The following is a 17,887-nucleotide window of genomic DNA, read 5'->3' as shown; positions in this document are numbered from 1 at the left end:
TTTTATTATTTCAACTCCATAGTCCATACATGCTTTAATATAACCGAATAATTGATTGCTATAATGAAGGTTCAGACATCTGATCTTTCTATGTTTGATATTATGTAAATAGTAACATCAGTGAGCTAGAAAATTGTGCTCATTTGTTCTTAAATTAATTCTACAAATAAAATGATAGTGAGTTCCCTTAAAGGGAAATGATGGAAAAAGTCACTTTAGAGAGTGAAATGATAAAAAGATCACCTAGTTTTCCACTTGATAAAAAGATCCATTGTGAATTGTTAGTAATATTAATTTAGTCATTATGAATAATGATGTGATGTTAAAAAATGTCAATTTTTAATTTTTTTGATTCCGATTTTGCCCTTAAAGTAATACACGTTTATAGCTATTCATTCAAAATATCAGCTCAAATTTTCTCTATCTTTTAATCAGAAAGCTTGATTCAATTTGATTGGAGATTCTCTCTCCGCCGCTAGCTTCAGATTGCGCTTGGTCTCTCTACGACGATCTGAAATCTCAATTTTGAATGGTTTTGGAGCTTCAATCCACAGCTTTCTTCTTTTTTTCTAGATCTCTGAAACAATGGCTGACGAGAACGTCATCGACGATCGCCGCGCCTAGCTCTAAAATGTGTTCGTCGTCGACGCCTCATCACTCCTTGTTCAGGTTTTGCTCTGAAATTCACTTTAAGGTTTTTTTCGATTGAAGTTTTTTTTTGCTCGGTCGTATCAATTTAAGTGTTTGGATACGAAAACATATGCAATCCGATGAAGAATATGGCCGGAGGTTGCAGGAATTTCAGGCCGAATTAGCTTTCTCCAATGAGCTCCGGCAAAAACTCCAAAGAGTGGTTCGTTGAATCAGGCATAGATTTTTGTGCATATAAGGTGTTTGATGAGATGCTCGTGAGAAATAGTAGTGACTGTGATTGTAGATTGAATATGTTTTTTGTACTTGTTTTGAAATTTCCAGTTCATCTGTATAAATCAGAGTCGTTTTCGTTCAATTATCACACAAATTCGCGCACAGCTTTGGATTAATTCTCTCTTTTGATGAAATTTGACGATCATGAACAAAATTTTGTAGACTAGGAGTTGTGAAATTTTGTTTTCCGTGTCAGGCAATGTATCATTCACTTCCAATGCGGTGTAAGAGAGTTGTGGATTTTCATATAACATGCTTATAGGAGAGAATCATCGTCATCGTCATCATCACCTTAGCTCTTCAATTTCCGATGAAATGGAGCTGAAACCAGGTCTCTCAGCTCTCGTCACCGGCGGAGCTTCTGGAATTGGTAAGCCTTCAATTTCTATATATGTGTCAAGGTGTGGATCTCTTGGTCATTTTCTTTCGTTTATATATGTGTTAGTGATTGAATGAATATGAATTATAGACTGTAATGGAAGTGTATGTATGGCTGCCTCGAATATATTAGTAGTTATTCTGCTTGGATATATTGGTGAGGATTTTGTGACCTTCGGACCGTTGTTTTGGTTTTTGTCCTGAGGAATTAAGTTCTAGAAAAATAGCTTGAAATGCTCAGTTTTGTGGTATGAGAATAGAAATGATGGTAATCTTACTTTGTTTTGTTGTCCGTGAAGTTTGTAATTAGATATCAATCTGGATTTTGGAATGAGGGGTTCTGTACTTGTTGCGTTATTTCTCTAGTTGTATAAGGATTCTTTACTGTCAAACTAGTGTCCGTTGAACTGATTTTTTGTTTAGTTTTCCGGTTGATGTTGTTTTCTTGCATTGGCTAGAATTGGTTGGAATACAAATATAATGAATTGATTCCCAGTGGTACTAAGTTGCTTGGTTATTAACTTGTTAGCCTAGTGTTTTACTAGTTGAGGATTTCCATGTCTGTGTCTGTATTAATAGTTTGAATTGTTCCCGGTTTTTGGATGATAATCTACTCTTTCTTTTTGAGAACTTGCTTGTTTGTTTGAGACTGAAGTGTTTATGAATACAAATTTATTAGTACACCCAGCTTTCTGGAGGCCTAATGGTATACTTCCATTGTAAATCAAGTATGGGTTTCTTTTGTATAAATTACCAAGACAATACACAATGGATAATGTAAGTTATCATCTTAAAGTATGGATTCTATGGGAAATCAGTTTTAATAACGAGCAAAAAGAAAAAGAGAAAAAAGGAAAAGGAAAGTTGATTCAGGTCCCATATCTCAAGATATCTTAAGCATGCATTAAATATTTAGTGATTTGATCTATGCTATACTTGATTTCTGATGTGTCTTTTGTTCTATGCAGGATGTCACGATGAAGATTATGACATTCTCTCAACAAGGATCTCATGCTATTTGCATACTTTCTGCAAATGGTACCATATCAAATGTCACACTTCGACAACCCAGTACTTCTAGAGGTACTTTTAACATACGAGGTACGACCTTCCGTCCTTTGCAAGTGTTTGTGTAATTTTTAACATATGAAGTTATTGCATCATGTAACTTCTTAGTTGCAAAGTATTCTCATTTCTACTCTTGTATTTACTGTTGTACATATAGTATTGTTTTTTTGTTTAAATGTTCTTGTATTAGTAAATAGGAGATATCAACATTACTGTGAAAAATGGATCAACTCTGGCAAGTAGAAGATAGTACATTATTGCATCTCACTGTTTTTATATATGACTTCTGTACTTTTGTCTCAACCCGATTTTAACTTTCAAGTTTTTGACTAGGTTGACATGATTTACTTGAAATGTTATTTACAGGGCCGATTTGAGATACTTTCATTGTCTGGATCATATATGCCAACTGAGAATGAAGGAACAAAGAGCAGGTCAGGTGGCATGAGCGTCTCTTTGGCAGGTTCAGATGGTAGAGTTGTTGGACTGGCTGGTCTATTGATAGCTCCAGGACCTGTGTAGCTAACATGGTTTCTTAGGAAGAAAAAACAAAAGAAGATAGTCATTATATTATTCTAATGATTAGTTCGAAGGAGTAGAATGCCACCTTCCTTTCCCTTTGACATCTCTCTGTAACAGTTTAGGTATCCAATGAATGAAGTTTGGTTCCATTTTGAGTTGTAAAAAAAGGTTGTTCTTGTTTAAAGTTGTGTTTAGAATTCGAAAACAACTTCATCTATTAAGATTTGAAGCCACTAATAGAATCATTCCTGATCTGCCATACAAGTTGCCCTTTCTGTAATATCTGTTCTTCTAGCTCTATGTGATTATTGTTTGAGTATGGAGTGCAGGACTTGAGGTTAATTGTTACTTAGCCAGTGACTTGAGGTTAATAGTTACTTGTCAGGGATTAACAGTGACATGGTCAGTGACTTGAGGTTAATAGTTACTTGGCCAGGGATTAACAGTGACATGGTCGACAGTGACTTGAGGTTAGTAGTTACACTGACTTGAGGTTAATAGTTACTTGGCCAGTGACTTGAGGTTAATAGTTACTTGTCAGGGATTAACAGTGACATGGTCAGTGACTTCAGGTTAATACTTACTTGGCCAGGGATTAACAGTGACATGGTCAGTGACTTCAGGTTAATAGTTACTTGGCCAGTGACTTCAGGTTAATAGTTACTTGTCAGGGATTAACAGTGACATGGTCAGTGACTTGAGGTTAATAGTTACTTGGCCAGTGACTTGAGGTTAATAGTTACTTGGCCAAGGATTAACAGTGACATGGTCAGTGACTTGAGGTTAACAGTTACTTGGCCAGTGACTTGAGGTTAGTAGTTACTTGTCAGGGATTAATAGTGACATGGTCAGTGACTTGAGTTAATAGTGACTTGTTAGGGATTAATAGTGACATGGTCAGTGACTTGAGTTAATAGTGACTTGTTAGGGATTAACAGTGACATGGTCAGTGACCTGAGGTTAGTAGTTACTTGGCCAGGGATTAACAGTGACATGGTCAGTGACTTGAGATTACTAGTTACTTGGCCAGTGACTTGAGGTTAATAGTTACTTGGCCAGAGATTAACAGTGACATGGTCAGTGACATGTTCATAACTGTGACATGGCCAGTGACTTTGTCTGTGAAATCGGCACCATCAACAAAAAGAATCATGGCAACCGACATCTTTGATTGAATACATTTTCCAGGATATAAAATTCCATGAAAACTACCTACATCCCAAAGAAGCATAAGAATACAAATTTATACAAATAACACACCCCTATGGTAGTAAAAACTCATCTGTAGCTCAAGAGCTAAATTAGACCATACGATGATTGTCAAGGGAATAATACAATTTATAACCACCAACCATGAACATGTCAGAGTAGTGCTTTTTGGTGTTCAACCTAGACAGGCTCTCAATTGTCCAAGTCAATTTGACGGTTAGAGGCTCCTCCACTGGCTGATTATCAACTGTACTAGCCGGCTCTACTTGAGCTACTATAAACATCAAATACCATAAAAGTCCAAAACAAAAACAAGAACCATGTAGAGATGCACATGTTGATCATGGCTGAAATGAAAATATATGCGGAAAATAAAATATCATATTTATCAATATTGGCATGAAAACCCAGAATTGGGAGTGACCACTATGCAAATGACAGTGATATTTTTTATTAAAACAAAACAGGTCAGCAAATGGGTCAACCTCTCTTAAACAAGATGCAGATTTTCATGTTGTCTCATGAGTTCTGGTTTATAAAAGGTCAAACCAATTCAAACAAAGTCTGCTCATTTATATACACGTATATCATTCATTTATATACATGTATGCCACAATATTCGATCAGTCACAGTCACAGTCACACGCAGATACCCAAACAGATAGTTCCATATATAGATAAACTATACAATTTAAAGACTGAATTAGTACTTTTGTTACAGATTTCATAAACTCAATGAGATCCCAGCAAGCAACAGGACATGAGATTCTAAACATTACATATATGCTTCATCTGTAATCAACATGTATCAAACAAAAGCCTAATAAAAATCCATTCACTTGCACTCTAATCACCCAACTGCACCAAATTTGCAGAAAGCTCAATTATCCAAATCAACTACGCAACACACAAAGCTTCAACCCAACTCTCTAAACACAAAAATTAAGAAATCAAAACAGTAAACGATGGTGTTAGTGTTGAAAATACAAACCTTCCATCGGCAGAGGACCTTCGACCAAATCCGTATGCAGCACCAGCACCTCTTCATCCTCTTGCTGCAAGCACAGAGACACAGTCAGAGCTCTGATAGAGCAAAAAAAACCTAACCCTATCCTACTACTGAATCATAACCTTAGCAAATCGGTACTCTTCAAGTGAGGGAATCACAAAATTGAAGGCATTTTGAGAGCGAATGGGAGGACCGGAACCCTAAGTGATCAGTCATTGATCCAAGGCCGGAGCTGTAGCTATCGGAACCGTCACCAGTGCCTAGTCCTTGTATTGAAGCAACGACAAGTCGTACGAGCACGACATCATCAAGCTTTGCTGGTGCGGCGAGAATTTGACTTTTTTGACGGTGTAGCTGTGGCCGTTGAGCACCGAAATCGGAGCTCTGATGGATCTGACGTTCCAAACCTTGATCGATTTGTCGACGAAGGCGGTGGCGATGACGCAGTCGTCGTACTTGTTCAAATCGCAAGAGAGGATCTCGAACTCGTGCGTCGGGATGATCATGGTGGATCTAGGCTCACGCACGTCCGAGACGCGTGCGGTACAGTCGCCGGAGGCAGAGTTGACGCAGTAGGAGTGCTCCTTGAAGGTGCGGACGGAGGCGGGGCAGAGATAGAGAGAAAGAGATTGGTTAGGGTCGAGAGTGTTCAGACGGGATTGGATAACGGGAGGGAGAGAGAGCTGCCCAGTGGCATCTTTGGTAATTACATTTAATTTTAGTGGCAAGTTATTAAGAGGTAACCTTAATTATCATGAGAACATTTGTGTTATCTGAATTATAATAAGGTACTTCAAAATGACCTCTTTTATCATTTGCCCTTCTCTTAATTTTACTTTCTCTTTTCTTTATATTTATACCTTAATAACGCATATATTATTAAAATAAAAGAAAATGAGTGTAAACTTCAAATGTTAGACATCACACAATAAAACATGTTATAATATTAGTTTGAGATTCTTTAAGTTTAAAACCGCTTTCTGACCGGGTTGCATTGTCAAATATGTCCAAAATTCACTTAAGCTATATTATCTATCTATACTATTATTAAGAGAAGAGAGCTTGCTCTCTAAAATTAATTTTTTTTTCAATTTAACCTTTATATATTAAAAAATTATAAAATATAATTAATCAATAAAGATAATATGATAAATTGTAAAATAAAAAATAAAAGAATAAAAAAATGATAATTAGAAAATGTAGTAGTTGTATGAGAAGTTTTTTCACTACCTTTAACTTCTCTCCACACACATATGAATGAAAATTTAAAAATATGAATGAAAATTTTATGATTTATAACTAATCCTTTTGTAAATTCAAAAGCGAATTTGGATGTCCAAAAATAATCACAAACAGTTACCTATAAAAAAAAAAATATAGGTTTTAAAATATTTAAGACAACTTTTTAATATATTTTTTTTCTTTTCTTCCATAAGGTGAGAGAGTAGGGGTCGTCTACAAGTCTCCAACTGACAACCGTGGGAATTGAGGTTGACCCACTTGTTGGCATTAATTGCAGTATCCAGGTGTCCACGTTGGGATAGGCGACACGTGTCGCTATTGCTTCTTTGTGGATTATGGTCGACGTCCAACCGTATCCAGCTGGCATGACTGCTCACGCCATAAGCGTTTTTCTCTACGGGCTTTTTTTATATTTTATTATTATTTAATTTTAATTTCAATTTTCAGAGATATGGAATTCCCATTCTCACAAAAAAAAAAAAAAAACAGAGAGATATGGAATTCCAGTAACTGCTACCATCAGAGTGAGAGAGAGGAGTGAGCCAAGGACCTCTCCCCCATCACATGCAATGCTTTTCTCCTGTCCACTGTGTGTCCCTTCACCTTTTCACTTACTTGAGTGTGACTGTGTGTCTTCTCTTCACCTTTCTTCTACGAGCACCAACTATCGTTGTTACTCAGTCGGCTTGAATTGGTCATAGGTATTATCAACTTTAAAATTAAAGCTTTCGGTTTCAAAATTGAGCTTCCAATTACCAACTAAAATTTTCTGTTTTTAATCATATCTACCAAATTCAGTATTTCGGTATTACCAACTTTATAACAATTACTTCTTTGTAATATAAATTAGAATGAACAATACTAGGTTTTTTTTAATTTTATAGTCGTAAACTTTGTATTCATCTACTTATTATAACTTTCTTTTGTACATAATGACATCAAGTTTGAGCCATTTTAATAAAACTAAGTTATTTAACCATCTTTGACCAGATTACTTAAAATACATGTACTATTAATGTTCATACTATTATGAAATTTTTTATGTTTATTTCTTAATATACATGTATGTGTATTAAAAACTATAGTATATAAAACTAATATTTAGATAATCGGTAGATTCAGTATTTACCAAAACCAAACCAACTTTTTCAGTAATTTTTGATTTCGGTTTCATTATTATTGGTTACCAAAAAGTCAGTACACCAAATCTAAAATATCGGTTGGTATTTATTCGGTTTGGTAATTACCAAATCAAGTGACAGCCCTAGTGCCACCAACCCATGTCTTGATTGTCAGTGTTATGTACAAATAAAATCTACTCCAAATCGTGATTCTTATTTACCAGTTGTGAATATCGATCGCGTTTACGACAATATGAGTGAACATAGCTTAGATCGTACAACTGGTTAATTATGTAATTTAAAAAAAGAAGAAGAATTATTTCTCAACTTATATTTAACGCAAGACCGATTACGCCATTCTCTAATGAACCTCCAACAACAAATGAGGTATTATGCGACCCGCAACTTGAAGGGTTACTTCTTACTTCTTAGTTCTTACTAAGCATGATGTGTTGCTAACTCTATGAGAATAGAAGGTTGCAAGAACATATTAGCAAAGCAATAAAGAGGGTAAAAGACCTATTTAGGTATAAGTCACATCATCTAATACATGGTGTAAACTTTATCATGCTCTTAATCTATTCTTGATTTCCAAGTTCTCATAATGACTTTCTAAAAGAAATACTATATAAAAGAAGAGTTATGTTTTGGTAATCAATTGATTTGTGTTTAGTTGTGCATAATGAATATTTCAATTAATTTATTATTTTTTTATCTTTGAATCGATATTCAACAACAGTTGAGCAGGTCTGAGGGCTGGCTGTGGTACGGTTACCGCATTTTTGGGGCTGGGCCGACTACCGACCGGAACCTGTCGGGAGGCTCAAACTCAGTACCACTACCGTGCCGGAAAAGTCGGTACCGATACTTTCGGTTACCGATGGTTCGGTTGGTTTAGTTCCGGTTCATGTCCAACCGAAGTGGATGAACGGGCTGAATACTGATTAGTCCCCTTCCCCCCCACTCTCTCTCCCTCCCTCTCTAGCTCTCTTTCTCCTCTGCTTTTGCTTAGCTTTTACACACCATCATCATCATACTGAACCCTTAACAGAACCCACATCTATATCTCCGACCCCCAAATCTCACTTCCCCCTTGCTTCTCTTTCTCAAACCATCTCTTGCTCTGTTCCGCATGATAACCAACTGGGACAACAAGTCAACCGACCACCAGAGCGTCCACTTCGAGTCTGCCCCGAGTTCGAAATCAAAGGATATCTATGTTGGTGAGCTTCGCATCTTGCTTAGATTGTGTTTTTAGGACTGGATTTGCCAAAATCTCTGTATAATTGGGGCTGGAATCAAGAAATTGGGGCTGGGTTCTGAGAGAGAGAGTATGGTGTCGAGAGAGAGGGAGAGAGAGAGAGAGGAACAGTCTCGGGTTGGTCGATCGATTTGGGGATTTCTCAAATCAAACTCAATCTGGGTTGAAGCTTATGTTGGTGAGGTTCGCATCAATGATCGATTCATTCGACATGTTGTTTTTGGGATTGGATTGGCCGATTGGGGCTGGGTTTGGTTCTGAGAGGAAGAGAGAGGGAGAGAGGGTCGAGACTCGACGAAGAGAGAGGCTGCAAATGAAGGCTATCTGAGTGACCCCTGTTAGGTTAACCCGATCAGTACTAAGATCCAACGGCTATCATTTACCCTCCCTAGAAATCAACGGCTAATAAACATACCTAGTATTAAAAATAAATTAAAAATAATACAAGTACAAATGTACGGTTGGTACGGTAATACCGTATAATTGATATTAGGGTACCAATACCGAGCCGCGTACGCGTATACGGTACGGTATACCGTACCGAAACTTCCGGTTACCATCTCAGTCGGCACCGACGGCGGCGGTACGGCCGGTTTCGGCATGTTCGGGAATTTCAGCCACCCCTACTCTGAGTATGAAATCTGAATCGGACCGCATAAAACAGAAACATGGATAATGGCGAGCTTCATTCACTTGGGGGCTTGGATCTTCCGTTGAGATTGGATAGGGCCTTTTCTCTTACGGGTTGCTGGATTGATAGCCCATAATTTAGACCCCAGCACAGGCCTCTCAAAGCCCACCATTTTAATATAACTCTTAACAACCGTTTTTTTTATCTCCCGCGTTTATAGACTCGAGGACTGAGTTAGTTACACGGAGGCTCCGCCGCTTCCTCAAAACCCTGATTTCTGTTTTGGGAATTTCTCTTCCTACTTTCTCACTCGGCGACCGGCACCGGCTGACGTCACCAAAACGCACTCCTCCGACGAACCTACCTGTTTATTTCAGCTGAGCCAGAACCTCAGGTCCAGGCTATCCCTCCGAAATTGCAGGAGGACACCATGGCCGCCGAGCTCAGAGAAGACCTTGATATGAACGACGCCGTTTACTCCGAGTATGACCTAGCTCTGCACGTCAGGGACGTTCTCATCTGTAAGTTTTCGGAACTATGAAGCATGAATGAATGCTACTGATAGTTTTGTTCAGTTATGAGCTTTGATGAGTCTGAGTGTGGCTCAGGGAGATGTTGAATCTTCTGAAAACTACCGGAACCTGGTTGTGGTTCTGCACAGGAAGAAAAACCTCTCCCCTAAAGACGTAGCTGAGCTCGTGGTGTGTGTTCTTAGCTCTTAGTTTTAGCATTTATTCGATTATATTGATTATCTCATTCTGCTTATCATTCGATTCGATTCTTGTGTGACTGAGTTTTGAAATTTGATGATTGGGAAAGGCAATTTTGAAAGGACTATCAGGCGCAGCTGCTTATATTGACAGTGCTCATTGCGACCTTTACTCTGCAGTGAGTTGAGAGTAGAATTCTGTTCTTCTTCGTTTTGTTGTCATGATCATTGGTTAGGGTTTTGTTAATTGTTTATTGCGAAAATGTGCTCAGATTTTTAACATGAGCCTGTGGAACTATGGGCCGGAGGTGATGGATGCATTGATTGAATTGATTATTGCTTTGGTAAGGGAGTTCACGTTGTTCTGCAATTGTCATCTTTTAAAACAATGGTTTTAGCAAGACTTTGAAATGTTTACTTCACTATGCCGCAGGCCACTTCAAGTGGGAAGTATATTGATATATGCTTGGAGATGCTCGTATCCAATTTCGTGTCTCAGGTTCCTTGTATGCTGGATAAGTTGAAGGTGCCGCATGGTCTTAAAAAGAAGGATCACGTTTTAACTCGTGTCCACAGAGCTCTGAAAGTTATCTCTGATTTGTCACCTCTTTCCCCTAGAAATTTGCTGATACTAGTTTACCGTGGTCTAAATGGATATTATACCAGAAAAGGAACTGTATGTTTACCATGCACTCGAGCTAGTACTAAAGTGTTAGCTCAGAAAATGTCCTTTGCAATCATTATTTTCTTTCTGATACCTAATGAGATATGGATTGATCATACAAACAAAAAGCAGGTCAATGTTTGCCAAAATCTTGTTTTCTCTGAACATTCGCTTTTCTTCTGTTGTGGTTGAATATCGATCATGCATTGATATCTGTTTTCTTCCTTTTAATGTCTGCATTTTTTATGAGATTAGTGCTATCTGAAGATTGCCTTTTTTTTAAAGATATTGCTTTTACAGAGTACTCTTGCTCTTGAGTTATACGTAGAGAACATGCTAAAGTTGGAGAGCGGTGCACTTGGCTAAGTTGTTCGGGTCTCAGTGGTCACATATGTTGTGCAACTGCTGCTAGATTTGGATGTATGTATATTGAATGTTGAATTTGATTTAGTTATGAAAGAAATGTTGGCATTTATTTATGATAACACTATCATCTGATTTCTGCAGTTGGAAATTGGATCATTGAAGAATTCTCACAAGATCATGGACTATTTCAGATGGAGCTGGAACACCTTTATCTGAATGATGGTAGTGAGGTATGACTGAGTTGGCTTAAACTAGGTAAATTGAAAACATGATGCTTGTTAGCTTTGGAACTCTTTTTGAATTAAGGCTGTTTCTAAGGAACTGAGGGCGATGGAGAATTAAGTGAAAAGAGTCTGAGATCCAGAGCTGGATGTGCCTTTGAGATAGGACCCTGTAAAAAAATAAAATATTTCCAATTAAATCAATGCTGACAAGTAGTTGCTAAGAAGGTCTGCATGCAAAAGGTAAAGTGGGAAACAGGTGCTGAGGATTTTATTAAGGAAGAGAAGATGGGAGGGAGGGAGTGATGGATAGGATGGAGAAGCAGGATATGAATGTATTTGTTGCTTTGGAAGAAGTTTATTAATACTTGTTCAATTTGAGAAACATAGTGTGCTGTGTGGTTTTTGCTTTTGAAAATAGAACTTTGCTTAGCATTTCTTCCTCAAATTATTCTTGTTCTTGTTCTTCTTCTTCTTGACTGCATATGTTGAATTTAGCCTTCCGTTGTAAATTGATTGACATGTATTTTATACAGCTTCCCAGAGAAGACACTAAAAATGAAGTCACTCAGAAGAGTTGTGCTGAAAAATTAGATAACTTGATGGTCTTAACTTTTGAGCATCTTGAATCATGTGAAAGTGGTGGCCTAAACCCTAAACCCTAAACCCTAAACCTCAAATACTATTTTTTGGTTGACACTTTTAGTACAATCTACACCCTGTTTTGTATTTACATTTTATCTCCTATTTATGTTTGTCTAGGTATTTGAAACTCTGCTCAAGTCATTTAAGAAGAATGTAATGACCGCATTCAAGTCAAAATTTGTCCAGGTAATGCCTACATATGATCATATTTTTCATCTTCATGCATTTCATTCTTGTTTTTCTGTTTATGCTGGAAATATTTTTTCTTTATTGTTTTTAGTAGTCTCTGCAATAACAACTTGCTTTATTGCAGTTTGTGATGTTCTATGCATGTGAACTCGATCCTGTCAACTGTGGTGAGAGATTTGCTTCCACGCTTGCAGAAATTTTGTATTCGCCCTCTGAACTCACACGTGTTAGGTCTGTGAAAATTTTGGTCAGATATTGCAAGCCTTTGACTCGAGTGATATGCCTGCATTTGATCTATAGTTACTTTTTGATTACTAATGTTAAAATATTCATCTCCTAGATGCTTTATGGATTGTCTTCAAATCACGTGAAGTGGACTTGTATATTTTATCTTTGCTATACTATTTTGCTTTGCAGTTATTACTCATTTTGAGTAAGCAACATGGTTTAGACAGGTCATGCTTAGCATCCATATCAACTGACCTACAAGCACCACTGAATGTTCTAGAAAACAAAGCAAAACATTGGGCAAATTGCAGTTTACTACCCTTTGTAGTTTGTACCCATTTCAGGCCTACACTTTTGTTTTCAATCTAATCAAACTAGCCATAGGGGCACCTTGAACCAGTAAGTACCCACAACTTGGCTTGGTGGTAATTGAAAGCTTCAGGGGATAGGCTGATTAAAATGAAATCACAGGTCTAAGATTGTTAGTGATGTGTACCGAGCATGGATTCTATAGTAGAACGAACGATGCTTGAATGACATCAGACTTTATCACCAACTCATTCAGTTGCTCCATTCAATGATGAGGCACATTTTAACTACATTCAAGCATGATTTTTTCACTCAAGTATCAATGTCCGTTTGTACCACGGACAGTACACATAGATACAGTCCTACACTTGTGTTGACTCTAATCAAACTAGCCCCAAAAGGGGATGGGCACCTTGAAATTGAAAGTTTCATTCAGTCTAATAGCACATTGGGTTGTTGGAAATTGAAAGCTTTAGGGGCTTCATTTAGTTGAAATCACAGATGTACTACTGTTGGTCTGTACCAATTGGCCCATTTAGGTTTATTGTTTTGTAAAATGTCCTAGGTGGATACAACTCGTTAGCACATTTCTAGATTTTCCTTCTTATGGTGTGTGGACACCTGGAGAATGTATTTGATTCATCTGTACTTGTGGTAAAAGTTAGGACATTTTTGCTTATTGTCAATCTGTACGCTTAGATGCTTGGTTTGAGAACAAATTAAAATTAGATGCTTAGGGGCATCATTTATTATTTGTACTATTGATAGTACAAATGTCTTTAGAGTTTTGTGCAGGATGAGTGCTGTTGCTTATCTTGCTAGCTATCTGTCTTGTGCGAAGTTTATGTCAGACAGTGCTAAAAAGGTCGTATGCAAACCCAAACATTTGAGCTAATCTATCTGTTCTTACAATCCTTGAGACGTAAAAAAGGAAAGAGGCAATGAACTTATCTAAGCTTGTCACACTTAAGGTCACTTGGCTTTTTTTTATTTTTTTTTTCCCTTGGCAGACCAAGTGGAAGATTTCATCCCTTGTGTCTCAAATGGGAAGAAATTTTCCATGCGGACAAAGTTATTGGCATGCAGTAAAGTTACTTTCTGTGGGTCAATAATATCTCAGATATTTTTGAATCAATAACACTACCTCCACTCAAATTAGAAGTATATCTACTTTCACTGCAAGTATGATCTATAGTTTAGGCTTGTGACATGAGCTAATAAAAAAGAATAAGCTAGATGAAACAGTTCTTTTAGTTACTGGAAGTCAATAACCTTTCTGCAAAAATGACTGACATGCACTAGTTTTGACCGCAGTAATGGATGAAACGTTGGTGCCTTTTTTAGGTGTAGTGTAAACAACCTGATTGATAATTTCCTGTTCCTCTAATGCATTTGTCTTATGCTTGTTACAGTTTGGTGGATTGGTATAACGAATATGTCAAAGAGCAAGATGGTAAAATAAACCCAGAAACCCATGGAATATTTTATTCTACATGCCAGGTATATATTTTCCACTTATGAATAATTTGGTTTAGGTGTAGGAAATGACAATCATTGTAGTAGTTTATCTCTAAATATGTTTAGTCTTGTTTGACTTGTTTTTGCAGTGTTCAACCAGCACTGGACAGAATCCAATTTGAGTATCATAATTTTTACCGTTTCTTTTTTGGTGTGAACTGGCAAAGTTTTTAGGTTTCCTTCTAGGTAGTGTATAATTGGCCCATTGTTTGGTATGCTATAAAAGTTTTTGGGTGTCATATTTGTATCTATTCTTTCCTATATCAAACACCATTCCATATGTGTTGTTATTAACTCTCGGACTGCAAAAAGGTTCATTATCTAACAGACTCTAGTGAGACACTGATAACATGCTTTCGAAGACATGGAACTAAGCTTTTCATTACAAGTTGAAGAACACTTTTCTGTTTAAACTGCATATATCATACTTAGTTGCTATACATTGCTTGCTTCTCTTTATCCATTTCGCTTAGGTGGAACTCATAGACCGGGGTCAGTTCACATTTAAACAACAATGATTAGGTTTGGTTGTGATATGAATAGGTCCATTGTGGCTATTGGGTTGTAGGCATAGCTCATGCATAGACACAGGATCATACCTTGTTGGGAATTTCTTTCTGTAAATACCTAGGTGACAACCGAATGCTAGAACTCCTCTGCTGTATTCTGGCATTGTTTGATATGCTAGAGAAACCTATGTGCTCGTACTGGGCGAGACCCTTATATCTGATGGACTTTGCACAGATTTTTTTTTATACAATAAACTCATCCGACCTTCCTTGATTGCGCAACAGGAATACAAGCTTTCTGTATGGCAGTTGGGTCCCAAGCCTGTATATCGGTTTCATAATCAGGGGATGGAGTCTCAACTCATTTCATGCATAATATTCATGTTCATCAAAAGATTCTACTTCAATTCCATTTTACCATTGCCTCTGTAATCAAATGCACGATGCACCCCTGCAGAAATGACGTGAATTTTTTATTATGAATTTTCCGATAACTATTGTGCATTATTTTACATATGCACACCTTGAGAAGTTGTATCTTGAATGCCAAGATTGCTCATCACCCCCCAATCATTACATTTGTATCATCAATAAGTGACCTCTCACCTATCAAGAGTACTCTCCATCTTAGGTTGCTCTTCACTTTGAACACTTTTGTAAAGCTATATAACTAACCATTTTTAGTTCCCTTCCACAAGGGGTGAGTTCTTCACAAGTTTTCCTAGGTCAATCTTTTGAAAATTTGAAATCGAAATTCGCTTGGCTCGGAAGCTTCCCTAAGGATCTTATGCACAATGATAGGATAAGGTGATGGCTTTACAAGCACAGAGTCTGTAATCCTGTTTCATAAATGTCTCCAAGTCTTTCATTAATTGCATTATGTGATCTGTATGCTCCTCTACTGTTGTTGCTTATGTTTTATACGCAATGTCATATCTTTTGTCACCGCGGGTTATTTATGTATTTATTTTTAGCTTATATGGAATAAGAGCAGATCATGTTTTATTGATGGTTATTTATGTGCAACAGGCCATCATTTATTTGCTGTGCTTCCGAATGAGATCAATGATGGATGATCCGCAGTTGAAGTCATTCCTTGCTGGCCTTCCTTTAGAGTCTATTTTGAGCATTAAATTTAGCCCGCTGAAGGTGAGGACTGTTTTGAAGAAGGATATTTCATCATGCAGTCTTACCCTAGATGATACACTGGCATCATCATCATATTTATTTTTTCTTTTAAGCAGGCATGTCTGCCTTCCATAGTGAAGGAGTTTCTAGGGCAAGTGAATGCAGCTGGTTAATTAATGGTTGAGGTCTTTGAGTTTTGAGGATGCTCTGGAATCAGAATATTCATGGGCATGGGGTGGGAAGGAAGAGCTTCACAAGTTCTTCCCATTTGCCCCATCTCTGCTGATAAAAAGTGACAGGTTTGTGTTCATCTGATTTTGATCGCGTCATAAGGAAATTATTGTATTATACATTAATTTGAAATCACATACAACACAGGAAGCCTCTGTTCACACTTCTTTTGGATACTGTTATGTGGATGGGAAAAGGAAAACTTGCTTAGTTGAAGAATCGAATGCATGCTAACAGTTGGTTTTTGTTTGTATGAAGATTCATCCGGCAGAATTTCATTTACTGGGACATGGTTCAACGTACTGATGAAGCAGATGAAGAAATTTCCAGCTATGAAGATGTTGGTGAAGCCTTTGTGTGTGAAAATGAGGAGAATGAAATGGATTGTGAGGTTTTGCAGAGCTTGGAGGAACAACATTTTGGTGTTAATGAGGATTCCATGCACCAACCTGTGCGAATGCCCTCAAGCGTCAGACCGTCCATGAGTCCGGAGCCTGTATATTAGTAGTACATTCCTTTGATTTCTTTTAGAAACCATGGAAGAACAAGACTGTTGGTTGTAGAAGTGGACATTAATAGCTGCAATGGCCCCTTGAAAGTAGTCTGTTATGAGCGGGCTAGGTAGAGGTAGAGACATCTATGTTTGTGTATATTTGTCTTCTCAATTTTTGATGTCTATGTATATGATAGTGTTCCCACAGTTACCAGGTGGCCACAGATTAAAATGAAGATCCCCGACCGGCTTCATTCTCTTTTGCTAGCTTCCATCTCCTCGAGCTTAAATTCTTTTTCTCTTTCTGATGTGCTAAACACATTAGGTGCATGCTGCGAGCCCTGGCTGCACAGTTTGACACCACCGCAGAACCGACCGCTTGATTGATCTTCCATTGGTTGGTGGGCTGAATGAAGATCAGGTACAGGAGTCATGAGGCCTTGCTTACGTGTGATCTCAATCAAGCATAATTTTCGAATCATGCATGTAGCCATCCTTACCTGAGTGTTATTATAGCTAGATCCATCATCTGCTAGTTTACCAATAATTTGCATTGATTAAACATCAGAATTGAAATAAAAAAAGAAGAGGAAAATTGATCGACTTTAGAGTGCTGCACTGCTAATCACCAACCTCGCAACCCTTTGCACTAATTTGAAATTTCCATGACAAATTTCGAAACACCATAGCAGTTCCTGAAACTAGTAAAATTCATATGAAACTAACATATTACTAATGTTCTAAACATGAAACTTAAACTTAGTAACAAGTTATCTAGCCTATTAACTATTAAGAATTCAATTACATCCGAAACTAGATATTTTTGCTGAGCATCTACTCCCATCTTTCTGAAACTATGAGTATCAGTTATATTGTTTCATATTTACTTTGAGAGTCAAAATACATTGATTAGACATTTGTTCGTGCTCTAAGTTAAAGAATGTAACTTTTTCAGTCATTCCAGCACAACAAAGTTACTAGATTGGGCTGTTTTTGGCAATTTGCTGGCTTATCTATCTTTCAAATTAATCAAACTCATGTGGAATAATAGCTACTTAGGCATTGATCGAGTGGGGGATTAATCTCCCTAAAATAAGACAAATAAAACTTTAATTGAGAAAGAAGATGATAAGATTACATCAATTCCAAATCTTTTATTGGGGGACAATACAAGTTTATTGGGGGGAAGGGGGACTAATCTCTCTAACATAGACAAATAAAACTTTGATTGAGGAACCTCGCTGGAATTTGCTTTGATTGGAGAATTTGCCGGAACCTCGCTGGAATTTGCCAGAATCCATAGGGAGGT

At 37.4% G+C, this 17,887-nt stretch overlaps 1 protein-coding gene and 1 pseudogene across 1 annotated transcript; both read left to right on the top strand.

The window, feature by feature from the left end:
- Window positions 1-2,073: 2,073 nt before the first annotated feature.
- LOC133738429 (AT-hook motif nuclear-localized protein 7-like) lies at window positions 2,074-2,895 on the top strand. Its single transcript, XM_062166007.1, has 4 exons — window positions 2,074-2,082; window positions 2,274-2,388; window positions 2,571-2,608; window positions 2,740-2,895. The coding sequence occupies exons 1-4, from the start codon at window positions 2,074-2,076 to the stop codon at window positions 2,893-2,895; spliced, it is 318 nt and encodes a 105-aa protein (XP_062021991.1).
- Window positions 2,896-9,798: 6,903 nt separating this feature from the next.
- On the top strand, window positions 9,799-16,947 carry LOC133738350 (uncharacterized; annotated as a pseudogene).
- Window positions 16,948-17,887: the final 940 nt, after the last annotated feature.

The sequence above is a fragment of the Rosa rugosa genome, chromosome 1 (genome assembly GCF_958449725.1).
Source record: "Rosa rugosa chromosome 1, drRosRugo1.1, whole genome shotgun sequence".
Lineage (NCBI taxonomy): Eukaryota > Viridiplantae > Streptophyta > Magnoliopsida > Rosales > Rosaceae > Rosa > Rosa rugosa.
The sequence above is the reverse complement of the archived record's forward strand: the minus strand, read 5'-3'. Positions and strand labels throughout refer to the sequence as shown.